Source organism: Rhamphochromis sp. 'chilingali', assembly GCF_963969265.1.
Source record: "Rhamphochromis sp. 'chilingali' genome assembly, chromosome: 16".
NCBI lineage: Eukaryota > Metazoa > Chordata > Actinopteri > Cichliformes > Cichlidae > Rhamphochromis > Rhamphochromis sp. 'chilingali'.
The window spans coordinates 36,218,571-36,246,245 of record NC_137943.1 but is presented as its reverse complement, the minus strand read 5'-3'; the positions used below and the strand labels follow the sequence as shown (position 1 = coordinate 36,246,245).

Here is a 27,675-nt window from a genome sequence, read left to right as displayed (position 1 = left end):
TTGAGGCCATAGTCTGTAGTCGGAAAAGGGTCAAATACAGTGAGGAACAAGTTACTGCCCCAGGTCGAGGAGTTCTAGTTTTGGGATCTTGTTCATGAGTGAAGGGAGATTGAGAAACAGCGTGATGTAGCATCATCATCATCACTTATGTGATTGCTGTGCTGTTCGGTTATGGCGATGAGAGCGCTAAGAATGAAGCTGACAATTTACCAGCTGATCTCAGTGCCTCAACTATGGCTGCGAGCTGTGGGTAATGATGGAACGAATGAGGTCCCCGGTACAGGTGGTGGCAATGAGTTACTTTCTCAGGTAGCTGGGCTCTCCATTAGAGATAGGGTGAGGTGCATGGTCGTTTGGGGTGGTGGGTCGGGGTTAGGATACCGCTGCTACTCCTCTGCATCTAAAGGAACCATTTGATGTGGTTAGGGTATCTGACCAGGAACACCTCCTAGGTGGGGCTCCTAGGAGGCCCCAGCAGCAGACCCAGGTGAAAGGTTGAATCTCTTGGCAGGCCTGCAAACAACTCAGTGTCAACTAACTACAGTGTTAGACGCAGGTTTCAGGTTCACTGACCCCTTAAGGTCCAAGCCCCAAGCTATGATGACCTCTGACCCTGTGCTTTAACCTCCTAAGACCCGAACTCTTTCATGGCATGCATTTTTAAATTCTCTTTGCCATTTGGGCTGTTTGGGACCTGATTAATGTAAAAACAAAGAATTACCAGATTTTTTACCTGATTTTTGTTTCTGAGAGAAATGAGATCCACTTTTGAGGATATTTGCTTTAAATTTCGATAGAACAGAAGCGGTATAATGTCCTCGTAAGTGGAAATCAGGCCCTTGTAGAGCAAAATTTTGTATTTTGGTCTAGACAACCCAAAATGTGATGTCCACATATGTGGATGCCAGGTCCTAGGAGGTTAAAGATTTCAGAGAACATCTTTCACAGTGCAACAATGACATACTTCCACTGTGTTACTTGGTATCATCGATGAGGATGTAGACCTCAGGTGGTTAAAGAGCTCCATCTGTTCTCAATTTAGAGCCACATACATCCAATGTGATCCAAACTGGACAGAACCAGAGCCAGGAACAGTTCAACTACACATTTAATCCCTGTAAGAGTTAAAAGCTTTGGATAGCTCATTGCCCAGACTGTGCATAATAATAATACAAAGGTTTCCGTGTTAAAAACAGACATCTCTGTAGTCAGTAGTGAAATCAGGTCAGTGTGACATCGCCAACAAAGAATCTCTTTAAGGGAATTCATTTGAAAGGAAAGCTCTTGTTGGAAAGCCCAAAGCTGGGCTTGTGCAGCATGACGTTAATGTTGGCTGACGTTAGGAGGCTAGGAGACCATCAGAGATGAAGCCAACTGATGTGACTAGGGATGGGTATTGATAAGATCTTCACGATTCCGATTCCATTTTCGATTCTGTTTAACGATTCGATTCTTTATCGATTCTCACATCGATTCTTTTTAAAAGGAGAACACTAAGGTCGATTAGCTTAGAACTTTGTTTTATATCTTCTCTTTGAACAAGATAGAAATGTAGGAGTAACATGGCCTTACAAACCCAACAGTGAGATCTTAAGAGATCCAGCCTACGGCTCTTCAATGGGGTGTCACAGGGTCCCCAGGAAAAACACTGTAAATGTAAAATAATAAAATAAATATTCTTCTGTAGCAATAACAAAGTATAACATAAATTATTCTGCAGCAATTACACAAGAATATCCAGTAATGTCCCTGCCTACAATTAAACACATTCACTTACTGAAAATCATCTGCTGTGGTAAACGGGTGCAAGCCTTTGACCACAAACTGAGTCACTGCTCGGTGACGTTCGTCTATCCCGGCCTGAAAGGAGACGCTGCCGGCAGACTGCAGCGAGAACTGCCAGCATCTGAGCCAGACTCTGTGTCTCTCATCATGGTCACCTAAATGCACAGTAATGGCAGGTTTGTAATAAGGCAGATCGCGCTAACATAATATGCACTGTTAGTTGATTATTTACCTGCCGCATTAACGGGAGAGGACGTGCAAACGTTACCGCTGCTGCTGGGTTGAGATTCACGAGTCCGGAGCGGAATTAAAAACACGACATTCATTTAAGGTCATCGCGTGTTTTGTGAGCAAATGCTTTTGCATATTCGTAGTGTTTCCTCCCTTAAATGAAATATCTGCTTTGCAAGTATTGCAAGTTGCCCTGTTGTCATCCGTTCTCGTAAAGTATAACCAAACTTTTGAGCGTTTGAGCCGCTTAGGCGCCGTGTTTCCTGCCAGGTAAATGACGCTCCACAACGTGGTGACGTCATTCGGGGCGACTGGAATCGATAAGGGAATCATTTGCAAAAATGGCAAACAATTCCAAGGACTTGAAACAGTGGGAACCGGTTCTCAACAAGAACCGGGTTTCGATACCCATCCCTAGATGTGACTGTTGATTTTCAGGTTCTTGAGCAGGTTCTCGTGTTCTGATCTCCTCCTAAAAGTCCAAACTGTCTTCCTGTCGCAGAACACCGCCACTCTTCCCTCCATGTCCATCACCCTCTTTCCAAACCACCCACCGACAGCAGGAGGAAGAAAACTGCCGAGGGGAGGAAGGAGTGTAGGCGAGGCTCCGCCCCCAGCAATGCAAGTACCATAGATGAAGACCAACAGGACGAAGAGCATGGAAAGGAGGAGGAGGCCTACAGTCAAACTGATGGCGAGTGAGTGGCACACTTGTCAGGTAACGTGTTTTCCTGCACTTTATTAGTGTTAACCTGTGGCACCTCCCCCCTCACAGTGATCCGACCACCATCTCGTCCAATCGCAACGGCACCGTGATGAGCGCTGCAGATGCCGACGAGTCCGAAACGTTGACGTCTGTGGACCTGGATGGCATCAAAAGTCAGTCAGAGCTCATTTTGAATGTGACTTGACTCTGAAGCAACAGAACGCTAATTTCTTTGTGTGTTACTTCTTCTTGTCGAGTTTCTCTCGGACACGTGGTTCACAGACCGTTTGTGGTCAGGTTTTCTTTTCCTCGGGGTCAATAAATGATTCTTATTCTGATGTGTGTGTCGTACATTCAGACTCATTACAATCCACGAGAGAGAGAGGATTTGTTCTTTTTCCTTTAATGCTTGTCTTGATTAGAGGAATGTAAAAATAATTCAAACTGAAGTCCATCTGTGACAAAACAAATTTCCCACGTGTGGGACTAATAAAGGTTATCTTATCTTATCTGTTATCTTATCTTATCTAAAAGTGTTGTTTTTTCGAGCAGTGCACCCCCTGCAGGCGGTATGAAGAATTGCATGTAAAACGTGCAGTAGGATAAACTTTTCACACAGGTGACATAAAAATGTGACCTTTTATCAGTGGTCCATGAAGAAAACTGCAGAATAAAGCTTCTGCATGAGTCGGGGTGGGGGTGGTGTGGTGTGGGGGGGTCACATGACCTGTGTGTGGGAGCACGAGTGGGTCAGGGTTAGCAGACCGCGCCGCTCTCCTTCGTAAACATGCTCGCTGTCAGCAGAACCCTGCCTCACTAACAGCTTCACTCACCAGGCAGGTAGAGGGGGCCAGCCAGCTGAGTTCATCGCTGGATTGTGATTGGCTGCTTTTGATGATTCTTTCCCAGAAAAAATAAATGGTGTGAAACTTTCACAGAAAATCTAATTTTTACTGAAACTTTAAACTCTGCTCACCTGCTGAGTGGGCACACCTGTGTGTGTGTGTCAGGCGATCGAATGACAGTCAGACTCTCTTGTAAATGATTTCTCGCTGATGTTCAGCCGAGCCTGAAATCCTGTTAGACTGCGCAAAGTTCCCATGAGAGGGTGTGTGTGTGTGTGTGTGAGGGTGTTCTGGATTTGCATCATTGTGGGGACTCTGGGTCATACAGCCACAATGTGAGGACAGACAGTCCCAACATGGCGGTCGTTGAAGTTTAGGGTGAGCTTCCTGTGGGTCAGGAAGTAGGTGGTAAGAAAGTAGGATGCCCGGCTCCGGGACACTGAGCATCAGTTAGTTGTTATGCTGCTCCATCAGCATAACAACTAACTGTTAGAAAACGTAATAATGTAGAAACAGAGCGTGCACGAATGTGTGAGCGGCTCAAAGAGGCTGATAGTGAAGTGCTTTAAGTGCTCAGAGCAGAACTGTGATATAAGCCCAGTCAGAAGGATTTCGTATTTCTTCACTGATGTCAGAAGAAAGTAATAATCAGTGTAACTGTAACTGTTGCCTCTTTTTCTCTTTATAGCTCTGACAGCTGCTGTGACCTCACCTCAGCTTCACTGTGACACTTTATTTAAAGTCCAGTTTTTGTTTGGTTCAGGGTGGCGCTTGGTGTGAGAGCTTTGTGACAGCCAGCATTAAATATGGGACATCTGTGTCCACCGCAGGTCACCGACTAGATGACGTTCCAGCCGTTCGACGGCACCTGGTGAGGCGGAGCTCCAGAGGACCGATCGTCCACGCCACCAAAGATCCGACGGTCAGCTGGTCAAACCAGCACCTGCGACCGGACCGTACACCTCATGAGGTCAGAGGGCGGGGCTAAGGAGCAGTCATTATTATAGGAAACATAAACACTTTGAGCCCAATCCTCATCACCACTCTGACCCTCTGAGGCCTGACCTTTGAACTGTGCTCTAACCACACATCCTGCTGCTTCAACTTAAACACCTGTCCCTCTGACCCTTTTCACTCACTTCCTCTGATTTGACTAATTTTGATGTTTCAAATGTAATCGTCTTCAGCTTCACTTAAACTGAGACTAAACTGCTGGCAGCTGATCCTGATGAGTTTGTTTTCGTGCTTTTCTTTTGATTTACTTCAGCTCGCACTTCCTTCACTGACTTCTTACTTTGGCTCCTCGCGGATTCGGTCACTGCTGCGTTTTTGTGGAAGTTCTGACTCGTGTTTATCCGACTCTGCTAGAACAATCCCGCACACACAGGTTGAAGCTGGCGACAGAGCGCAAGGTTTACAGGAATGTCATGTATTTGTGGGATTAAACCTGATTAAAGAAGGTTCAGGTGAGTTCATGCGAGCCAGTTCAGGTGGTCCACATGATGTGATTCTCACAACAAAACAACCAGAGTGAGGCTGACAGGAGGGACGAAAGATGAGCCGAGATTCTGAGTGCGTTAATCCAGGTGCCATTGTGAACAGGTGACAAACTGGACTCTGTCTTAATGAGAACGAGTCAGACAGGCAGAGTCAGACAGGTAGAGCTAGGTAAACTCTGAGGCGAGCTCCTCTCTCCACTCAGTGTGCTCCAGTCTTCAGGATGGTGGGTTTGGACCTAAAGAGTCGACAAAATAAGGTAGAGTGATTTAACGTGCCAGCTTCAGTTTGGATTAACTTTGTTTTGTCTCTTTCTTTAGTTTTATTCTGATTTCTCTTGTTTTATGTTTGATTTTCTACCAAACACACCAGCTGAACTACATTTGTGCCAAATTAAAAAACGGTCATGTGAGCCATTTGGTCCTGTTTTCAGTTTTCTAGTCTGCTTTGGGCCTGTTTAATCACAGCATTAGGTTTAATATGTGAACATGAAGGTCGACAGATGTGACAGATGTGAGAGTAACTCTGGACTGGCTCTGGTTTTAACTGACTTAGCTTCTGTTGACCGTGTTCAGTGACTCAGTTTGTGCTCTGACTTGCTTTATTATAGTGATGTACTGATATATGTGCTGATGAAGATTACTGCAGCTGGAAGAAGAAGTAGCATCTGTAACTGTTGTGGAGCTTCATCAGTCCGGCTCTCTGTGAAAATGTTCAGGAGCTCAGTGCTGACATGTTTCATCGTTGGCTAGAGTCTCTGTGTGTGAGCGCACGCCATGGCGCCGTCCTCTTTAGACTCGCTGTCCTCTGTGATTCCAGGTGTTCGTGGAGCTGAACGAGCTGGTGATCGACAGGAACCAGGAGCTGCAGTGGAGGGAGACGGCTCGATGGATCAAGTTTGAGGAGGAGGTGGAGGAGGAGACAGAGCGCTGGGGGAGACCTCACATTGCTTCCCTGTCCTTCCGTTCTCTGCTGGAGCTTAGAAAAACAATGGCCCAAGGTGAGGAGGAGCCGGAGGCTTTCTGCTGCCCTCCGGTGGACAGCTTCCTGTCTGTGAGTGTATATGGCCAAGTCAGGGCCGCCTCCTCCACTCTACCTTGATTGAAGCCCATTCAGGAGCTACACATGTACTCAAGTCCCACCATCTGCTAATCTGAAGCCTTAGATTAAATTCAGTTAGCTTTCATAATAACTTGAAGATGAAACATTCACATACAGAATCAAAGTAGTTATCAATAACAGCTTTCCCCATGTTGCAGTTATATTAAAGATCAATCAGCTGATGGCTGCACAAGAAGGTTTATTGAAGGACTTTTTGTGATAGGTATGCATGGCAGCAGTGCTGGACTTCTTGATGAACAGGGAAAAAACTTCACTTTCTGGGTCACCTTGGTGTAAATGCCAATGATATTGTTTGGGCGCTGCTGTCAAAACTATTTGGTTCCAGGACTATGCCACTGTGATATATATATGTCAGGCCTCCATAAAAAGAATTTCACTGGTTACATATGATAACAATCTGTATCAGTGTTTGAAACTGTCAGCTCAGGGAGCAGGAGGGGGCTCCACTCTGTGGCCATATTCAACATCTACAAGTTACTGATTTACAGAGATGGAAGAAAAATAAAAGGGAATAAACACGAGACAAAGCAAACAGACGCCGCCCATCGCTGACTTCCCAACCCTCTCACGTTTGTGTGGTTTCAGGGGCCATACTCCTGGATCTGAAGCAGAAGACTTTACCAGGGATTGCTCAGCAGGTGGTGGAACAGATGGTGATCTCAGATCAGATTAAAGCTGAAGACCGAGCCAATGTTCTGGGAGCTCTGTTGCTCCGTCACAGGTGCATCCATGCAACCAACCATCCATCCATCTATCCATCCGTCCATCCATCCATCCATCCATCCATCCATCCATCCAAACATCCATCCATCCATCCATCCATTCATCCAAACATCCATCCATCCATCAGCCATCCATCCATTCATCCAAACATCCAAACATCCATCCATTCATCCATCTGTCTATCCATCCATCCATCCATCCAAACATCCATCCATCCATCCATCCAAACATCCATCCATCCATCCATTCATCCAAACATCCACCCATCCATCAGCCATCCATCCATTCATCCATCCATCCATTCATCAGCCATCCATCCAAACATCCATCCATTCATCCATCCGTCCATCCATCCATCCATCCATCCATCCATCCATCCATCCATCCATCCATCCATTCATCCAAACATCCAAACATCCAAACATCCATCCAAACATCCGTCCATCCATTCATCCATCCGTCCATCTACCCAAACATCCATCCATTCATCCATCCATCCATCCATTCATCCAAACATCCGTCCATCCATCCAAACATCCGTCCATCCATTCATCCATCCGTCCATCCATCCAAACATCCATTCATCCATCCATCCGTCCATCCATCCATCCATCGTCCATCCAAACCAACCAACCATCCATCCATTCATCCATCCGTCCATCCATCCATCCATCCATCATCCATCCATCCATCCATCCGTCCATCCATCCATCCGTCCATCCATCCATTCATCGTCCATCCAAACAACCAACCAACCATCCACGCATCCATCCATCCATCCATCCATCCATCCAAGCAACCAACCATCTATCCATCCATCCATCCATCCATCCATCCATCCATCCAACCATCCATCCAAACATCCATCCATCCATCCATCCATAAGATAAGATAAGATAAGATAAGATAACCTTTATTAGTCCCACACGTGGGAAATTTGTTTTGTCACAGCAGGAAGTGGACAGTGCAAAAGTTATGACGCAAAAATTAGAATACAATAAGAATAAATACAGTACACAGCTGTACAGAATAGAATAAAATAATATACTATATACAGTAGAATAAAATAGAATAAAAATATACAGTGGGGCAAAAAAGTATTTAGTCAGCCACCGATTGTGCAAGTTCCCCCACCTAAAATGATGACAGAGGTCAGTAATTTGCACCAGAGGTACACTTCAACTGTGAGAGACAGAATGTGAAAAAAAAATCCATGAATCCACATGGTAGGATTTGTAAAGAATTTATTCGTAAATCAGGGTGGAAAATAAGTATTTGGTCAATAACAAAAATGCAACTCAATACTTTGTAACATAACCTTTGTTGGCAATAACAGAGGTCAAACGTTTACTATAGGTCTTTACCAGGTTTGCACACACAGTAGCTGGTATTTTGGCCCATTCCTCCATGCAGATCTTCTCGAGAGCAGTGATGTTTTGGGGCTGTCGCCGAGCAACACGGACTTTCAACTCCCGCCACAGATTTTCTATGGGGTTGAGGTCTGGAGACTGGCTAGGCCACTCCAGGACTTTCAAATGCTTCTTACGGAGCCACTCCTTTGTTGCCCGGGCGGTGTGTTTTGGATCATTGTCATGTTGGAAGACCCAGCCTCGTTTCATCTTCAAAGTTCTCACTGATGGAAGGAGGTTTTGGCTCAAAATCTCACGATACATGGCCCCATTCATTCTGTCCTTAACACGGATCAGTCGTCCTGTCCCCTTGGCAGAAAAACAGCCCCATAGCATGATGTTTCCACCCCCATGCTTCACAGTAGGTATGGTGTTCTTGGGATGCAACTCAGTATTCTTCTTCCTCCAAACACGACGAGTTGAGTTTATACCAAAACGTTCTACTTTGGTTTCATCTGACCACATGACATTCTCCCAATCCTCTGCTGTATCATCCATGTGCTCTCTGGCAAACTTCAGACGGGCCTGGACATGCACTGGCTTCAGCAGCGGAACACGTCTGGCACTGCGGGATTTGATTCCCTGCCGTTGTAGTGTGTTACTGATGGTGACCTTTGTTACTTTGGTCCCAGCTCTCTGCAGGTCATTCACCAGGTCCCCCCGTGTGGTTCTGGGATCTTTGCTCACCGTTCTCATGATCATTTTGACCCCACGGGATGAGATCTTGCGTGGAGCCCCAGATCAAGGGAGATTATCAGTGGTCTTGTATGTCTTCCATTTTCTGATGATTGCTCCCACAGTTGATTTTTTCACACCAAGCTGCTTGCCTATTGTAGATTCACTCTTCCCAGTCTGGTGCAGGTCTACAATACTTTTCCTGGTGTCCTTCGAAAGCTCTTTGGTCTTGGCCATGGCGGAGTTTGGAGTCTGACTGTTTGAGGCTGTGGACAGGTGTCTTTTATACAGGTGATGAGTTCAAACAGGTGCCATTCATACAGGTAACGAGTGGGGGACAGAAAAGCTTCTTACAGAAGACGTTACAGGTCTGTGAGAGCCAGAGATTTTCCTTGTTTGAGGTGACCAAATACTTATTTTCCACCCTGATTTACGAATAAATTCTTTACAAATCCTACCATGGGGATTCATGGATTTTTTTTTCACATTCTGTCTCTCACAGTTGAAGTGTACCTCTGGTGCAAATTACTGACCTCTGTCATCATTTTAAGTGGGGGAACTTGCACAATCGGTGGCTGACTAAATACTTTTTTGCCCCACTGTACAATAAGATAAAAATAGAATACGAATGCTATATACAACTGAGTAAAAATACAACGATGCCAGAAAAGATTATTGCACTTAGTGTTATTGCACATGTGTGGATGTGTGTGTTTGTTCAGTTAAAGTCTTTGTTGTGGAGTCTGACAGCAGTGGGGAGGAAAGACCTGCGAAATCTCTCCGTCCCACACCGTGGGTGCCGCAGTCTCCCACTGAAGGAGCTGCTCAGTGCTGTCACAGTCTGCTGCATGGGGTGGGAGATGTTGTCCAACAGGGATGACAGCTTAGCCGCCGTTCTCCTGTCACTCACCACCTCCACTGGGTCCAGAGGGCATCCTAGAACAGAGCTGGCCCTTCGGATCACCCTGTTCAGTCTCTTCCTGTCCCCAGCAGAGATGCTGCCGCCCCAGCAGACCACACCATAAAAGATAGCAGAAGCCACCACAGAGTCATAGAAGGTCTTCAGGAGTGGGCCCTCCACCCCAAACGACCTGAGTCTCCGCAGCAGGTACAGCCTGCTCTGCCCTTTCCTGTAGAGGGCGTCTGAGTTATGAGTCCAGTCCAGTCTGTTGTTCAGATGAACACCAAGGTACCTGTAGCTGTCCACAGCCTCAATGTCCATACCCTGGATGTTCAGTGGTTGCAGTGGAGAATGCTTGTGCCTGTGGAAGTCTACCACCAGCTCCTTGGTTTTACTGGCGTTGATCTGGAGGTAGTTCAGCTGGCACCAGTCCACAAAGTCTTGAGTCAGTCCTCTGTACTCCTTGTCGTCCCCATTAGTGATGAGGACGACATCCATCCATCCATCCATCCATCCATCCATCCATCCATCCATCCAAACAACCAACCAACCATCCATCCATCCATCCACCGTCCATCCAAACCACCGACCATCCACCCATCCATCCATCCATTCATCCAAACATGCATCCATCCATCCAAACATCCAAACATCCATCCATCCACCCACCCACCGATCCATGCATCCATCCAAACAACCAACCATCCATCCATCCAAACATCCACCCACCCACCCATCCATCAGCCATCCATCCATCCATCCATCCATCCATCCATCCATCCATCCATCCATCCATCCATCCATCCAGCCTTTTCCTGAGCACATTTCTTCTTCTTTCCTCAGTCACCCCAGCGATGAGAAAGATCACAGCTTATTCAGCAGGAACATCTCTGCAGCAAACATGGCCAACCTTATCGACAGACAGAATGGAAAATCTGATCCCTGCATCAACCTGACCAATCACAAGGAGGCTGATGGAGAGAAGAACAAGGTAAAAACTGAACTTTAGGTGGAGATGCTGTGCAATCAGACAGCTGAAGCCTCCACCTCAGAGTGCCTGGTGTCAGATGTATGTGCTGGACATGAAGGTCAGCCTGTTGGTATGGCACTGACTTCACTTTGTGCTTGTCCAGAGAGAAGTCCCACAGCTCTGTCACTCCAGATCCAAGCATGAGGTAAAGCTAATGGAGAAGATCCCAGAGCGAGCTGAGGCCACTGTGGTCCTCGTAGGTATGCATCACACCGATCACACCGGTGCAAACACTAGCAACAAAGAAAACTCAGGGAGGGTTTGCTGCATGGCTTCTTGTATCTCCTTGTATCTTTAAAGACTAGTTGGGTAGCACAAGGAGAAAGATGAAAATCAAAGACTTACACTTCCCTAGTACCAAAACCTTTTTCACAGGACTGAACATGGACATGCATAACCTTCTTGGTCATGTGTTGCCGTGTGGAGGAGCATGTTCGCTGGGTTCAGTGCATCACTCTCATGTGTCTGCAGGCAGTGTGGGTTTCCTGGACCAGCCATCCATGGCGTTTGTGCGACTGCAGGAGGCAGTTCTGCTGGAATCTGTCTTGGAGGTTCCTGTGCCAGTTAGGTTCCTCTTCCTCCTGCTGGGCCCGCCCACTGCCAACATTGACTACCATCAGATTGGACGCTCTATCTCAACACTCATGTCTGACAAGGTGAGTGCCAGCAGACTGTGTAAGATACTTCCTGATGGCACCAGATATTAATCAGCATCATCTATTATCATGAGGTCCAATCTTTTTTGTTCTTTTAGAACTTCCATGAGGCGGCGTACCAGGCAGACGACCGTCAAGACCTGCTGACAGCCATCAACCGCTTTCTGGACAGCAGCATCGTCCTCCCGCCCTCTGAGGTCAGCGGTGACGAGTTGCTCCACTCAGTGGCTCACTTCCAACGAGAAATGCTCAGAAAGAGGGAGGAGCAGAGCAGCAAACTTCAGGAGAAACAGACCAGCATTCAGCAGGACGAAGGTGAGCCCCAGCTGCCTGAGTCCAGTTTCAGGAGCAGGTTAGAGCTGAGTAATAAAAGCTGAAAAAGAGCTGAAAGAACAGGTTTTTGATGGGAGTTTTGCCTGAATCAGCCGTTTTCCTGGAGCATTAAATTTGCATGTTGCCTGCTTTTATGGTAAATGTTTATTATTCCCTAAATATTAAAATATTCATGTTTCCTAAAAGCTTTAATGTCAGTGCAAAAATGTTAAAGAATCTTGCTCTTCTCCTGCAGATTCTCTTGTTCCCTCCAAACCTGGTGATGAGCCGTTGAGGAGGTCAGGTCGTCTGTTTGGAGGCCTCATCAAAGACGTTATGCGGCGCTATCCTCAGTATTTCAGCGACATCCGAGATGCTCTAAACCCTCAGTGTATGGCTGCCATTATCTTTATCTACTTTGCTGCACTGTCACCTGCCATCACCTTTGGTGGACTGCTTGGTAAGTCTGAACCTGGCGAGGCTTGGCTGAAGAAAGGCCGCCTTACCTTTGATCCATATGAGGATCTGTGATCTTCATCCCTGCAGGTGAGAAAACGGAGGGTCTGATCGGTGTGTCGGAGCTGATAGTGGCCACTGCGTTGCAGGGCATTGTGTTCAGTGTGCTGGGAGCTCAGCCGCTGCTGGTGATTGGCTTCTCCGGACCGCTGCTTGTATTCGAAGAGGCCTTCTACGCTGTGAGATTGCCTGACACAAAGTCGACACATCAGCATATAACCTGTATTTAAATGAAACGTTTTAAACTCAAGGTTTTGTAGATTTACTTCTTTTTGACTCAAAGCTTTCTTGAAATTGTCTTTTCCTCCTCAGTTATGCAAACGATCAAAATGACCTTGAACACATCAGCTTGAAAAAAAAGCTTTTACTTACATCCGGTGATCTCCTGTTTGCAAACAGCCTTTCAAATTCTGCAGTGGACAGTGCCTATATGTACAGAACCTAATTTAGATCTACATTTTAATTTTGTAGAAATTTGACAAAAAAGAACTCAGCAGAAGCTTGTGCATCATTACTGAGAGTTGTTCAGTTTTCCAGCATCTTGACATTGGCTGAGCTGAGATGGGGACAGTCATTAACTCATTCCAGTCTAATCTATGATAACAGTCTTTTTGTCCACTGTAGCAACATCAGACCAAAGTATTTCAGACTGTCTCCTGAAACCTGTCTCCTCTTTGTTCCTGTGTAGTTTTGTAAAGTTAATGGGATCGAGTATCTGACGGGTCGGGCATGGATCGGTCTCTGGCTGGTGCTCATCGTTGTCCTTACCGTGGCCTTCGAGGGAAGCATACTCGTTCGCTTTGTTTCACGCTTCACACAGGAGATCTTCTCCTTCCTGATCTCTCTCATTTTTATCTATGAGACCTTCGCCAAGCTGATCAAGGTAAGTTCAGAAGTTTTTCAGGTAATTCGTAGATTCTTTCATTTAGATATTCTTTCAAAGGATATGAAAATGAGGACTGAAACGAAGGCAGAATCTTCTTCATAGTTCTCCATTTTTCTTTAGGTAGCTCAGCAGAAGATAGAGTTGATACTTGCTTAGTACAAAAGGACCTTTGAGTCATGTAGATGTACTGTGATCGGTCCACACGATCCATCCAGCATGGCCCCCGTCCCGATTCCCTGTTTTTCTAAATGTTTGTCACACAAGTGTTCAATTTTGGTAACAAATTTACTTTGTATTGTTTGTCATGGTACTATGGGTATATGTTGTAATAATCACTTTCTGTCTTTCTGAGAAAGCTGGCTGCTGCTCCGGTCCTTCCTGCTTTGAGTAACAGAGGAGGCTGAGGGTGGAGCTGGTTTAAGTGCAGAGGCCAACAAACTGGACTTAACCATTAGTTGTGACCACACAGGGGGGATAGAGTTTCTTCCTGTTAAGTTTAGCTTTGTCATTTTCACCTCTGATGTTTAAAATGGTTCATTCAGCTGCTATATTAATAGAGCTGTCTCTTATTTGGGCAGGTCAGTTTGTTGGCTTACGAGATTATTTTTTAGTAGAATTCTGTTTAGTCGAGTTCATGGGCCGACTTAGTTCTTAGTTGGTTCCAATATTTTGAATTTTGGGGGTAACTTTGTCTTTTTTGGGATATAATAAAGCCCATCTTTTGAAGATTATACCTGCGCCTGTATGTTCTTGGTTGTTTGGTCTCCGAAACAGATCATCAAACAAATTTAAATATTAGACAAAGACAAGTAAACACAAAATGCAGTTTCTAAATGAATGGTGATTAAGGGGAGCCTATATGGCCATGTGTGAAAAGGTGATTGCCCCTAAACCTAATAACTGGTTGGGCCAGCCTCAGCAGCAACAACTGCCATCATCATTTGTGATAACTGACAATGAGTGTTTTATGGCCAAAATGGTTGTAATTCCGTCAACACTGGAGGGTAGCACCTTATTGAGGTCGTGATTTAGTCAGGACTCCAAAGTCTTCATTTTGTTTTTCTTAAGCCATTCACAGGTGGACTTGCTGGTGTGTTTTGGATCATTGTCCTTCTGCAGAACCCAAGTGTGGTTCATCTTGAGGTCACCAACAGATGGCCGGACATTCTCCTTCAGGATGTTCATGGTTCCATTTACTTCCTGTTCCTGAGGTAGCAAAACAGCCCCAGACATTGCACTTCAACCACCCAGTTTACTGTTGGTATGATGTTCCCTTTCTGAAATGCTGTGTTACTTTTAAATCAGATGTAACGGGACTCAAAAAGTTCAACTCTCGTCAGTCCAGAGTATTTCCCCATAAGTTCTGGGCATCTTCACAATGTTTGCTGGGAAACTGAGATCAGCCTTTACGTTCTATTTGCTCGGCAGTGGTTTTCTGCCATGGATGCCATTTCTGCCCAGTCTATTTCTTATGATGGAGTCATGAACTCTGACCTTAACTGAAGCCAGTGAGGCCTGTGGTTCTCTGGATGTTCTTATGGGGTCTTTTGTGACCTCTTGGATGGTCAGCCGGCCACTGCTGGGAAGGCTCGCTGTTCTTGTCTTTGCCATTTGTGGATAATGGCTCTCACTGTGGTTCACTGAAGTCTCACAGCTTTAGAAATGGCTTTATAACCTTTTCCCAACTGAGACATCTACTGTGTTTCTCATTTGTTCCTGAATTTCCTTGGATCACAGCATGATGTCTGGCCTTTGAGGATCTTTTGGTCAACTCAACTTTGTCAAGCAGGACCTATTTAATAAAGAAATCACTACGGGGGGTGGGTGGGGGAGGTGTCACTTTTTTCACACCATTGTAGATACTCAACACACTTGGCAGAGGGAAACAGAGTCTGAAACAGCTCAGGCACTTCAGGAGCTAACACTGATCAGTTCATTTCAATCTCAACAGTTTGGGTGTGAGGGGTGGAAGATGGGAGACTCCGTCTTGTGAGGTCAAGACAGACTCAGTGCTTCCTGCTGCCCATCAAGTAGTTACAGACACTTTAGCCAATGTCTTCTTTGGTGGTCTTTCTCAGATCTTTCAGGAGCATCCACTCCATAACTGTTACCATGGAAACAACACTGAATCTCCATCTCACTGCAACTACACTATGGCCTCCGGGAATCCTGGGAAAGTTGTTGGAGAACCGAACACTGCTCTGCTGTCATTGGTCCTCATGGCAGGAACGTATTTCATCGCCTTCTACCTTCGCAAGTTCAAGAACAGCTCCTTCTTCCCTGGAAGGGTCAGTACACACAAACACAGGTACATACAGGTATATACACATTACAGTACATACGAGGTTCTGCAGGCTAAGATCTAAAAGATTGAAAGTACACACGGAGCAGCTCGGTGGTGTGCTGGTTAGCACTCTGGGATCATAGTTCGGGGGTCCTTTCTCCAGTTTCTCAATGTGCTGGTTTCTCTCCACAACCAGTGTGATAAGTGATTACTCTAAACTGGCTGCAGGTGGTAAGGTGAGCATAAGTCTGTGACAGACTGGCTGCTTGCCCAGGTGTATTCATCCTTACAGCCTGAGATATACTGATTGGACAGAATGATGGAAGATACTGTAACTGCAACGATTCATACAAACACAGCACATGTTTGCAAGAGTGCAGGTATGCAAGTTCAGCTCAGTATACAGTTTAGATAAGCTGAGGTGTAAATAGTTAAGGTATCCACAAAGAAGAGTCCTTCATTGTCATTATGCGTTCACACATAACACTCACGTTCTCCACTGTATGTCTGCTGGGATCAAATCCAGCTTTGGGGATGTAAAAACTCAATGTCCCACAATTCAGCCCTTCTGTGCTGTATTAAGGCTCGGAGTGGCTTAGCTGACAGTATAAATGTAAAGAAAAACATTTTGTAAAGTAAGTAAAAGGTTGAAAAGAGCTCCTGGGTCACTGCGTGCACACGACCCACCTTCTTTAACTAATAGGCTCTGGTGTTTATGAGCACAGTTACCTGTAAATACAGGTGTACACATGTTAAGCTGTTATAGACCATCACAGTGTCAGATACCATCGATGTACACCCAAAACAACGCACCAAAGACCTCCACCGGTGTCTCAGCTTCACTTCCTATCCAGGTGTTCTGAATGAGCTCAGATGCACCCACACTTGCCCCATTGGTTCTACATCTGGATGTTTCCTTCCTGGTACCTACTGAGCTCTCACATGATGTTTTGCGTGTTTCAGCTCCGTAGGATCATCGGAGACTTTGGGGTCCCCATTGCCATCCTCATCATGGTGCTGGTGGACTACAGTGTGCAGGACACCTATACTCAGGTGGGGGAGAGCACATTTTAAGCCTCAAAAAAGGAACCTTGTACTGGGCTTTAAATAACTGCCGTCATCCTTTGCTCGCAGAAACTGAACGTGCCCAGCGGATTCTCGGTGTCCAGCCCAGAGAAGCGAGGCTGGGTGATTTCCCTTCTGGGGTCGGATGGGCAGTTTCCAGCCTGGATGATGGGCGCCAGCATCCTGCCAGCTATACTCGTCTTCATTCTCATCTTCATGGAGTCCCAGATAACAGCGTAGATGATTTCAGATTTTAGACACACCACTTGGGCTTTATTAGAAACTTTACGTGGGAGTTAATTCTTAATCTTGACTAACTTTTATGGGGGTCCACCGATAAAGTGTCAAGCACTGACAGACAGTGTCATTGAACTTCAAATGATAAAGGACGGCAGTGAAACGCTAGCGATGAGAAGTAGCCTGTCCTGGTTTTTACTGTATTTCTCAGCTTTAAGGTGGGCGACAGAAGCTTGGGTGGACGTTCATTTTGACTGACTCTTGGTCCTAAGTAAAGGCTCTCTTTTCTATTCTTTTCTATTCTTATTTGACTCTTGGTCCTAAGTAAAGGCTCTCTTTTCTATTCATTTCTATTCTTATTTGACTCTTGGTCCTAAGTAAAGGCTCTCTTTTCTATTCTTTTCTATTGTAACTTGACTCTTGGTCCCAAGTAAAGGCTCTCTTTTCTATTATTTTCTATTCTTATTTGACTCTTGGTCCTAAGTAAAGTCTCTCTTTTCTATTATTTTCTATTCTTATTTGACTCTTGGTCCTAAGTAAAGGCTCTCTTTTCTATTCTTTTCTATTGTAACTTGACTCTTGGTCCCAAGTAAAGGCTCTCTTTTCTATTATTTTCTATTCTTATTTGACTCTTGGTCCTAAGTAAAGTCTCTCTTTTCTATTTTTTTCTATTCTTATTTGACTCTTGGTCCTAAGTAAAGGCTCTCTTTTCTATTCTTTTCTATTCTTATTTGACTCTTGGTCCTAAGTAAAGGCTCTCTTTTCTATTCTTTTCTATTCTTATTTGACTCTTGGTCCTAAGTAAAGTCTCTCTTTTCTATTCTTTTCTATTCTTATTTGACTCTTGGTCCTAAGTAAAGTCTCTCTTTTCTATTCTTTTCTATTGTAACTTGACTCTTGGTCCTAAGTAAAGGCTCTCTTTTCTATTCTTTTCTATTCTTATTTGACTCTTGGTCCTAAGTAAAGTCTCTCTTTTCTATTCTTTTCTATTCTTATTTGACTCTTGGTCCTAAGTAAAGTCTCTCTTTTCTATTCTTTTCTATTGTAACTTGACTCTTGGTCCTAAGTAAAGGCTCTCTTTTCTATTCTTTTCTATTCTTATTTGACTCTTGGTCCTAAGTAAAGGCTCTCTTTTCTATTATTTTCTATTCTTATTTGACTCTTGGTCCTAAGTAAAGTCTCTCTTTTCTATTCTTTTCTATTCGTATTTGACTCTTGGTCCTAAGTAAAGGCTCTCTTTTCTATTATTTTCTATTCTTATTTGACTCTTGGTCCTAAGTAAAGTCTCTCTTTTCTATTCTTTTCTATTCGTATTTGACTCTTGGTCCTAAGTAAAGGCTCTCTTTTCTATTCTTTTCTATTCTTATTTGACTCTTGGTCCTAAGTAAAGGCTCTCTTTTCTATTCATTTCTATTCTTATTTGACTCTTGGTCCTAAGTAAAGGCTCTCTTTTCTATTCTTTTCTATTCTTATTTGACTCTTGGTCCTAAGTAAAGGCTCTCTTTTCTATTCTTTTCTATTCTTATTTGACTCTTGGTCCTAAGTAAAGGCTCTCTTTTCTATTCTTTTCTATTCTTATTTGACTCTTGGTCCTAAGTAAAGTCTCTCTTTTCTATTCTTTTCTATTCGTATTTGACTCTTGGTCCTAAGTAAAGTCTCTCTTTTCTATTCTTTTCTATTGTAACTTGACTCTTGGTCCTAAGTAAAGGCTCTCTTTTCTATTCTTTTCTATTCTTATTTGACTCTTGGTCCTAAGTAAAGGCTCTCTTTTCTATTATTTTCTATTCTTATTTGACTCTTGGTCCTAAGTAAAGTCTCTCTTTTCTATTCTTTTCTATTCGTATTTGACTCTTGGTCCTAAGTAAAGGCTCTCTTTTCTATTCTTTTCTATTGTAACTTGACTCTTGGTCCCAAGTAAAGGCTCTCTTTTCTATTATTTTCTATTCTTATTTGACTCTTGGTCCTAAGTAAAGGCTCTCTTTTCTATTCTTTTCTATTGTAACTTGACTCTTGGTCCCAAGTAAAGGCTCTCTTTTCTATTATTTTCTATTCTTATTTGACTCTTGGTCCTAAGTAAAGTCTCTCTTTTCTATTCTTTTCTATTCTTATTTGACTCTTGGTCCTAAGTAAAGGCTCTCTTTTCTATTCTTTTCTATTCTTATTTGACTCTTGGTCCTAAGTAAAGGCTCTCTTTTCTATTCTTTTCTATTCTTATTTGACTCTTGGTCCCAAGTAAAGGCTCTCTTTTCTATTCTTTTCTATTCTTATTTGACTCTTGGTCCTAAGTAAAGTCTCTCTTTTCTATTCTTTTCTATTCTTATTTGACTCTTGGTCCTAAGTAAAGGCTCTCTTTTCTATTCTTTTCTATTGTAACTTGACTCTTGGTCCCAAGTAAAGGCTCTCTTTTCTATTCTTTTCTATTCTTATTTGACTCTTGGTCCTAAGTAAAGGCTCTCTTTTCTATTCTTTTCTATTCTTATTTGACTCTTGGTCCTAAGTAAAGGCTCTCTTTTCTATTCTTTTCTATTCTTACTTGACTCTGAGCCTCGTCTTTGAGTCTTTGAGGTTGCTCCGTTTTCCTTCCCTGACCTTCATTTTCCTGCGCTATCCTGCAGGTTGATCGTGAGTAAGAAGGAGAGGATGCTGGTGAAGGGAACCGGTTTTCACGTGGATCTTTTAATCATCGTGGTGGTGGGCGGAGTCTCGGCTCTGTTCGGCCTGCCCTGGCTGTCGGCCGCCACAGTTCGGTCTGTGACTCACACCAATGCCCTGACCGTCATGAGTAAAGCCGTTGCCCCTGGAGACAAGCCTCGCATCCAGGAGGTGAAGGAGCAGAGGGTGACGGGCTTCTTGGTGGCGTTTCTAGTAGGTACGACTACCGTAGAGCGTATCAGTGCCGCTTCTGCTGCTCGCAGTGTGCTGCTGCGACGTCTGACCTGCTGTCTGCTCTGTCAGGTCTGTCCATCGTCATCGGCGAAGTTCTGCGTCAGATCCCGCTGGCAGTCCTGTTCGGGATCTTCCTCTACATGGGTGTGATGTCCCTGAATGGGATCCAGCTCACTGAGCGACTCATCTTGCTGCTGATGCCCCCAAAATACCACCCCAACCACAACTACGTCCGCAAGGTCAGTCATTCCCTGTGGCTCACAGACACTGCAGGGAAAACTGCATGCTGATGCAGGTATTGCCGGCGTGTCTGCTCACGGGTGCCGGTTTAGCTCACTGCGTTGAGCGGTCGCCCAGTAGTTATGAACAGATTATGTACAGACAGACGAAAATATCCAAACTGTAACCAGCTTTGTGCAGACAGTCATACTCGATTAATAAAGGTACAAAATAATTTCACATCTATAAACTGTGCCAAACAAATCCAGATAGTCTGATAATTCTCAGCTGAGCCACAGGTTTGACCTCCGACTGTTGGAACGAGCAAACAACAGCGAGAGCGGTCAGTATTATACTGTAGGTGATCAGAGTGGGTGTGTACTCAGCTTTATGAGGCAAACACAACAGGATATAGAAACCTGGACGTTCCCCCCGCTGTCACAGACGAATCCTTCAGGTGAGCTTCCAGGTCAAGCTTCAGCCTCCGACGTCGGCGCTATCGGTCTGAACCGCCGTCCCAGCTTCTCACCTGTCCTCTGCTGTCTCACAGGTGCGGACTTTGAGGATGCACCTTTTCACTCTCGTCCAGCTGACATGTCTGGCTCTGCTGTGGGTCGTCATGGCGACAGCGGCAGCGCTGGCCTTCCCCTTCATGCTGCTGCTGACCATCCCCGTGAGGATGCTGCTGCTGCCCCGCCTCTTCTCCCGCCGAGAGCTGCAGAGCGTGAGTCACACGATCTGATCGCTGAACCCAACCTACACATGAACGGCACATCTTCAACCAGAATTCTCTCAGCAGCCAATCAGATTTCAGGCTGATGATAAAAATACTTTTATTGGTTGTTAACAACACAGGTAGCACTCACCTGCAGAGGCGGTGTGACGTCGTTAACCATTTCTGCTCCAAACTTAAAGCTTTTAGCGCTATTAAAACATTTGCGCCATCGTCCTGACCTTTGACCTCTGCTCCTGCAGCTAGACGCTGATGACGTGGAGCCCACTCTGGAGGAGAAGGAGGGGCAGGACGAGTACTCCCAGCTGCAGATGCCTGTGTGAGCGGGAACTGCGTGGTGATTGGTGGCTCCGCCCCACTGTAGCGTTTCAAGTTTCGTACGCCTGGGTTTCTGTTCGCAGAGCGTCTTCCTGTTGTAAAGCTTGCACTAACAGTTCTCTGTCAGTAAACACGAGTATTATCCTCCAAACCAGTCTGTGTGTCTTTTATTGTACGCGGCATGATTTCCATTACCTTACCTGAGCAGCTTCAGGTGAACGTCACACTGAGATGCAGCGAGCACAGATGTATGATTTAGGTAAACGGGGGTGGGTTGTCACTAGGCACGGTAGAGGCGCTGTGGGGTTCTGCTGATATCATTCTGCACTGTATTTAAATCTCACACTGATTCAGTTTTTCACTTGCTAGCTAAAGCCATATGGTAGCTAGCTTAGAATCCTTATTCAAAGGTCAGCTCGGTCCAGAGATATTTGTGGGTGTCTTTGCTGGCAGAATGGTTTGTGTTGAGCTGTGCACCGACAGCCGGGCTGATGAAGTACGGCTTGGTTGTGTTGTCTGCCAGCTGTACCCCTGGTGATCCGGAGAATTCGGACAGAGTTGCTACCTCAGTAAGTTTCCTTACCTGGATGTTGGAGCATGCATCAGTGATGGAGTTCACCATTGTTGTCATGCTCACACTGACCTGCTCACTGTTACACTGCGGTCAAAAAGTCGTTAAAAGTTTAAATTACGAGAATAATATAAAAAATGAGCTTGAACACAGTCATTCAACATAAGAAAGAAGCTATATTGCACATAAACAGTATTACACAGGATGCCATCGGCTGATCAGCTCCAGGGTAGAAACTGCTGTCTCTGCTCTGATGCTCCTGTATCGTTTGCCTCACAGCTGCAGTGTGAACAGATTATGAACGCGCTGTGACGAGTCTTTGATATTTACTGCTTTTCTGAGACGGCGAGAGCGGTGCGATTTGTCGAGAGCGGGTAAAGACCACCCGAGGATCCTCGGGTCAGTCTCAGCTGGAAAATCACACGGAAGCAGCAGCACAGGATGCTCTCCATAGAACATGGATAGGAGGACGCCAGTCGCCCCCGGGGTCTGTCTGAGGGACAGAAGATAAACACATATACCAGTGTGCAGTAGTATCTGTGCTAGTTCTTTTATTTTGATAGTCCTTCTGTCTCGCTGGTTACCTGATGTGTGTACACTGTGTGAGTGTCCTTTGTCATGTGGTACCTTTGTGGTTCCTGAATTCAGGATGACTTTTTTCTCCCTGCTGCTTTACCCGAGTTTTTCTGCAGTGACGTTTCATCATCAAAGCTGTTTCCTGAGTTCTAGTTCAGTCTGCAGAGTCATGCATTTTGGCTCGCAGGTGGTTTTCATCCCTAAACCGTGTGAAAGAAAGAAAACGTTATCCAGTACCACTTTTTACTGGGACCCCACAGGACAGGGCCCACTGTGGGTCCGAGTGTTGTTCATGGTAAGCACTTTGTTAATTGTGGAAAGGAGAAGGCACTTTGATTTAACGAAGGAACGAAGGCTGTTTCAGTCTGACGGCCTAATGATTTAAAGCAGACGTTGAGAGATCAGAGATCAGAGGTCAAAGGTCAAAGGTTTCTCTTTTATTCAGACTTGTCACGGCTGTCACAGGGTGGCAGGTAGGGCACACCTGTACAGGTCACATTAGCTCAAAGCTAAAGTGAAGAGTTTGTGTTGGCGCCATTTTCTGGAACCAGGTGTGTCAGGTGTTCCTCTACCAGGTGCATCTCACACAGCTGGAGCTCCAGCAAAAAGAAGTCAGCCTTTGTATCCACTTACAGCACCTGCCCCGTCCCCTCCTGACTCACCTGGTCGCCATGGTAACATCTCTCCCTCCATGTCACAATGAATCCGTCAGAGCGTGTCGGAGAAACCCGAGCAGGCGTGGAGGCTCGCAGTCACCCGATCCGAGCCGCTGCTGAATGTTTGATGGAGGCTGTCAGCAGGCACACCTGAGCAGGTAGAAGCTTCGAGCTGCAGGTCGAAGTAGGAACACCTGAGCAGGTAGCAACTGGGTCGGGACGCTGCAAGGCTTCGGCAGGCAGGTAATGGCTCTTTAGCTCTCTCACTCTTTTCCTTCTGTATATGTCGATCCTGCCGCTACCCACCTGTGTGACATCATCAGGTACAGGGTCACCAGTGTCCCATGAAAACCTCATATCTGTGAGGGGCTCACATCAAGTGGTTCTGGCCTGCTGATGTAATAACAGGCACGTCGTGGCAGGTCGAGGCATTCGAACCGTCTGTGGAAATGTTCGCGCCGATGGCCTGAAACTCAAACGTGTTTCTATTTGGTTTTATTTTGACCTGAAGCAGACGCGTTTCTATTTGGTTTTATTTTGACATGAAGCAGACGCGTTTCTATTTGGTTTTATTTTGACATGAAGCAGACGCGTTTCTATTTGGTTTTATTTTGACATGAAGCAGACGCGTTTCTATTTGGTTTTATTTTGACATGAAGCAGACGCGTTTCTATTTGGTTTTATTTTGACGTGAAGCAGACGCGTTTCTATTTGGTTTTATTTTGACCTGAAGCAGACGCGTTTCTATTTGGTTTCATTTTGACCTGAAGCAGACGCATTTTATTTTGATGTGAAGCAGACAAGTTTTTATTTGGTTTTAATTTGATCTGAAGCAGACGTGTTTCTATTTTGACCTGAAGCAGATGTGTTTCTATTTGGTTTTATTTTGACCTGAAGCAGACGCATTTCTATTTTGACGTGAAGCAGACAAGTTTTTATTTGGTTTTATTTTGACCTGAAGCAGAGGTGTTTCTATTTTGACCTGAAGCAGACATGTTTCTATTTTGGTTTTATTATGACGTGAAGCAGACATGTTTCTATTTGTTTTTATTTTGATGTGAAGCAGACCTGTTTCTATTTGGTTTTATTTTGACGTGAAGCAGACGCGTTTCTATTTGTTTTTATTTTGACGTGAAGCAGACGCGTTTCTATTTGGTTTCATTTTGACGTGAAGCAGGCATGTTTCTATTTGTTTTTATTTTGACGTGAAGCAGACGCATTTCTATTTGGTTTCATTTTGACGTGAAGCAGACAAGTTTTTATTTGGTTTTATTTTGACCTGAAGCAGAGGTGTTTCTATTTAGACCTGAAGCAGACATGTTTCTATTTTGGTTTTATTTTGACGTGAAGCAGACATGTTTCTATTTGTTTTTATTTTGACGTGAAGCAGACCTGTTTCTATTTGGTTTTATTTTGACGTGAAGCAGACCTGTTTCTATTTGGTTTTATTTTGACGTGAAGCAGACCTGTTTCTATTTGGTTTTATTTTGACGTGAAGCAGACGCGTTTCTATTTGGTTTTATTTTGACATGAAGCAGACGCGTTTCTATTTGGTTTTATTTTGACATGAAGCAGACGCGTTTCTATTTGGTTTTATTTTGACGTGAAGCAGACGCGTTTCTATTTGGTTTTATTTTGACCTGAAGCAGAGGTGTTTCTATTTTGACCTGAAGCAGACATGTTTCTATTTTGGTTTTATTTTGACGTGAAGCAGACATGTTTCTATTTGGTTTTATTTTGACGTGAAGCAGACCTGTTTCTATTTGGTTTTATTTTGACGTGAAGCAGACCTGTTTCTATTTGGTTTTATTTTGACGTGAAGCAGACGCGTTTCTATTTGGTTTTATTTTGACATGAAGCAGACGCGTTTCTATTTGGTTTTATTTTGACATGAAGCAGACGCGTTTCTATTTGGTTTTATTTTGACGTGAAGCAGACGCGTTTCTATTTGGTTTTATTTTGACCTGAAGCAGACGCGTTTCTATTTGGTTTCATTTTGACCTGAAGCAGACGCATTTTATTTTGATGTGAAGCAGACAAGTTTTTATTTGGTTTTAATTTGATCTGAAGCAGACGTGTTTCTATTTTGACCTGAAGCAGATGTGTTTCTATTTGGTTTTATTTTGACCTGAAGCAGACGCATTTCTATTTTGACGTGAAGCAGACAAGTTTTTATTTGGTTTTATTTTGACCTGAAGCAGAGGTGTTTCTATTTTGACCTGAAGCAGACATGTTTCTATTTTGGTTTTATTATGACGTGAAGCAGACATGTTTCTATTTGTTTTTATTTTGATGTGAAGCAGACCTGTTTCTATTTGGTTTTATTTTGACGTGAAGCAGACGCGTTTCTATTTGTTTTTATTTTGACGTGAAGCAGACGCGTTTCTATTTGGTTTCATTTTGACCTGAAGCAGGCATGTTTCTATTTGTTTTTATTTTGACGTGAAGCAGACAAGTTTTTATTTGGTTTTATTTTGACCTGAAGCAGAGGTGTTTCTATTTAGACCTGAAGCAGACATGTTTCTATTTTGGTTTTATTTTGACGTGAAGCAGACATGTTTCTATTTGTTTTTATTTTGACGTGAAGCAGACGCATTTCTATTTGGTTTCATTTTGACGTGAAGCAGGCAAGTTTTTATTTGGTTTTATTTTGACCTGAAGCAGAGGTGTTTCTATTTTGACCTGAAGCAGACATGTTTCTATTTTGGTTTTATTTTGACGTGAAGCAGACATGTTTCTATTTGGTTTTATTTTGACGTGAAGCAGACCTGTTTCTATTTGGTTTTATTTTGACGTGAAGCAGACCTGTTTCTATTTGGTTTTATTTTGACGTGAAGCAGACGCGTTTCTATTTGGTTTCATTTTGACGTGAAGCAGACATGTTTCTATTTTGGTTTTATTTTGACGTGAAGCAGCCGCGTTTCTATTTGGTTTCATTTTGACGTGAAGCAGACATGTTTCTATTTTGGTTTTATTTTGACGTGAAGCAGACCTGTTTCTATTTGGTTTTATTTTGACATGAAGCAGACGCGTTTCTATTTGGTTTTATTTTGACGTGAAGGAGACATGTTTCTATTGTAGCAGCCGAAGTGGTGAGGTTGGGTTTGTGCACTGAACTAATAAAGTGACCACTTTTCTTCTTTCTGTAGAATTTTTACTGTTTCTCTTTGGGCGAACATTTTATTTTTAAATTACATTTTTCTGTTTCTGATTTTTATAGAGCTGCATCTACGTTTGGTTTCATTTCGTCATTTCATCTCATTCGACTCCGTGTTCGGCACATAGCCGACATTGTTTTGTGTGTTTCTGGAGTTTTTTAGTGCAGCAGTAACGACACGTTTATGTTATTTATTTGTTCACTTTCTTCTTCTTCAGTTAAAAGTCAGACACTTTTTTCTGCTTAATAAAAAACCACAGGAACAACGAGCAGGAAACAGTGACCTTTAACCCCGCAGGAAACGTTAAAACGATTCTCACTTTTTCCTCACGTTTTCTCTTCTGATCCATGAACTAATAAACTTTCACTGCTGTCACTAAAATATTTGAAAGGTTTTCACTGACCTTTGCCCTACGGAGCATGTTTCCTGGCGTTTATCTTTCCCTGTGACCGCGTGTGTGACACTGTGGTTTGCTCACCTGCGACAGGTGATGGTTTTAGGATGTCTGACGGCAGGCAGCGCGCTCTGTCCACCTCTGGAGAGTCTCTGTATCACATCGTGGGGCTGGAGAAAGGCTGCAGCCATGACGACATCAAGAAGTCGTACAGGTGAGCCTACACCAGCTCCGCCCACTCACCTGCACGTTTGATCACACGATTTAAGATGCAAGCGTGACGTTCAGCTTGCGCACTAATGGCACTGCTGATGAAATCAGAGGGCAGAGCTAGACTCTCTGACCTCAGCACGTGAATACTAACACCTGCGTGTGATGTCAGGAAGCTGGCGCTGCGGTACCACCCCGATAAGAACCCGGACAACCCGGAGGCGGCGGAGAAGTTCAAGGAGCTGAACAGCGCCCACGCCGTCCTGAGTGACCTCACCAAGAGAAACATCTACGATTCATATGGCTCGCTGGGACTCTACGTGGCCCAGCAGTTTGGAGAGGACAACGTCAACACATACTTCATGCTGTCCACCTGGTGGGCCAAGGTGGGGCGGAGCTTCCACTCTAGCTGTGTGAATAGAGGTGGTGTGAGGAGGCGTGAGCTGACGGCGTGTTTGTGTTCAGGGTCTGTTCGTGCTCTGTGGGATCATCACCGGCTTTTACTGCTGTTGCTGTCTCTGCTGCTGCTGCAACTGCTGCTGCGGCAAACTGAAGCCGCCACCCACAGGAGAGGGGGCGGAGCCAGACTACGCCTCCCCCGACGACCTGGAGGAGGAGATCCGCAACGAACCCGAAAATGGTGAGGTGACAGGAAGTGTTTAGCTTTTATTTTGATGTTTGAAGGTGCAGTCAGTCATCTTTAAATAGAAGGAAGTGTAATTACAAATATAATGAGAACAGGTTTGTGTTTGTGGACACACACCTGGGCTCGTGTGATTAGGCAAAGGATCAACAGCAGGTCTAGGACCCTCCCATAGGGCTTACAGTTTTTTACAGACGCTAGGACACATTTCTCAATACTTAGGTCACTTTTGCAAAAGTCCTCACACAGTGAGCACAACAGAAGTCTATGTGGGCTAAACTGAGGACCAGTTATCATTGTTTTGGCACAAAATGCATTCAATGACTACATCTCTCAAATTTCATGAATTATCTTCTCACTCAGACACAACAACTGCCAAAAATCTTTGTACGTACAGGACATTTTGCATGTGCTTACATACTGTTTTCAAA

The 27,675-nt window shown here is 44.4% G+C and overlaps 2 protein-coding genes across 5 annotated transcripts in view; both read left to right on the top strand.

Annotated features, from left to right (window-relative positions):
* Window positions 1-21,187, top strand: part of slc4a2a (solute carrier family 4 member 2a) — a 36,121-nt gene extending 14,934 nt beyond the window's left edge. For 3 of the 4 annotated variants that reach the window (XM_080861252.1, XM_080861254.1, XM_080861253.1), the window contains exons 4-22: window positions 2,519-2,714; window positions 2,792-2,895; window positions 4,398-4,537; window positions 5,884-6,064; window positions 6,772-6,907; window positions 10,738-10,885; window positions 11,028-11,124; window positions 11,396-11,580; window positions 11,679-11,895; window positions 12,149-12,352; window positions 12,439-12,587; window positions 13,097-13,291; window positions 15,373-15,582; window positions 16,542-16,631; window positions 16,713-16,879; window positions 19,496-19,749; window positions 19,836-20,005; window positions 20,536-20,709; window positions 20,961-21,187. In XM_080861252.1, the coding sequence (XP_080717378.1) occupies window positions 2,519-2,714; window positions 2,792-2,895; window positions 4,398-4,537; window positions 5,884-6,064; window positions 6,772-6,907; window positions 10,738-10,885; window positions 11,028-11,124; window positions 11,396-11,580; window positions 11,679-11,895; window positions 12,149-12,352; window positions 12,439-12,587; window positions 13,097-13,291; window positions 15,373-15,582; window positions 16,542-16,631; window positions 16,713-16,879; window positions 19,496-19,749; window positions 19,836-20,005; window positions 20,536-20,709; window positions 20,961-21,041 (3,098 nt within the window). In that variant the 3' untranslated portion in view covers window positions 21,042-21,187. Of the gene's footprint in view, window positions 1-2,518; window positions 2,715-2,791; window positions 2,896-4,397; window positions 4,538-5,062; window positions 5,324-5,883; window positions 6,065-6,771; window positions 6,908-10,737; window positions 10,886-11,027; window positions 11,125-11,395; window positions 11,581-11,678; window positions 11,896-12,148; window positions 12,353-12,438; window positions 12,588-13,096; window positions 13,292-15,372; window positions 15,583-16,541; window positions 16,632-16,712; window positions 16,880-19,495; window positions 19,750-19,835; window positions 20,006-20,535; window positions 20,710-20,960 lie in introns of those variants that run through there. The other variant, XM_080861255.1, reaches the window with a different exon arrangement.
* Window positions 21,188-22,988: 1,801 nt separating this feature from the next.
* LOC308383346 (dnaJ homolog subfamily C member 5-like) overlaps window positions 22,989-27,675 on the top strand; it is a 6,055-nt gene continuing 1,368 nt past the window's right edge. Inside the window, exons 1-4 of the mRNA XM_080861259.1 lie at window positions 22,989-23,082; window positions 26,485-26,605; window positions 26,774-26,987; window positions 27,067-27,241. Of these exons, the coding sequence (XP_080717385.1) occupies window positions 26,499-26,605; window positions 26,774-26,987; window positions 27,067-27,241 (496 nt within the window). The 5' untranslated portion in view covers window positions 22,989-23,082; window positions 26,485-26,498. The remainder of the gene's footprint in view (window positions 23,083-26,484; window positions 26,606-26,773; window positions 26,988-27,066; window positions 27,242-27,675) is intronic.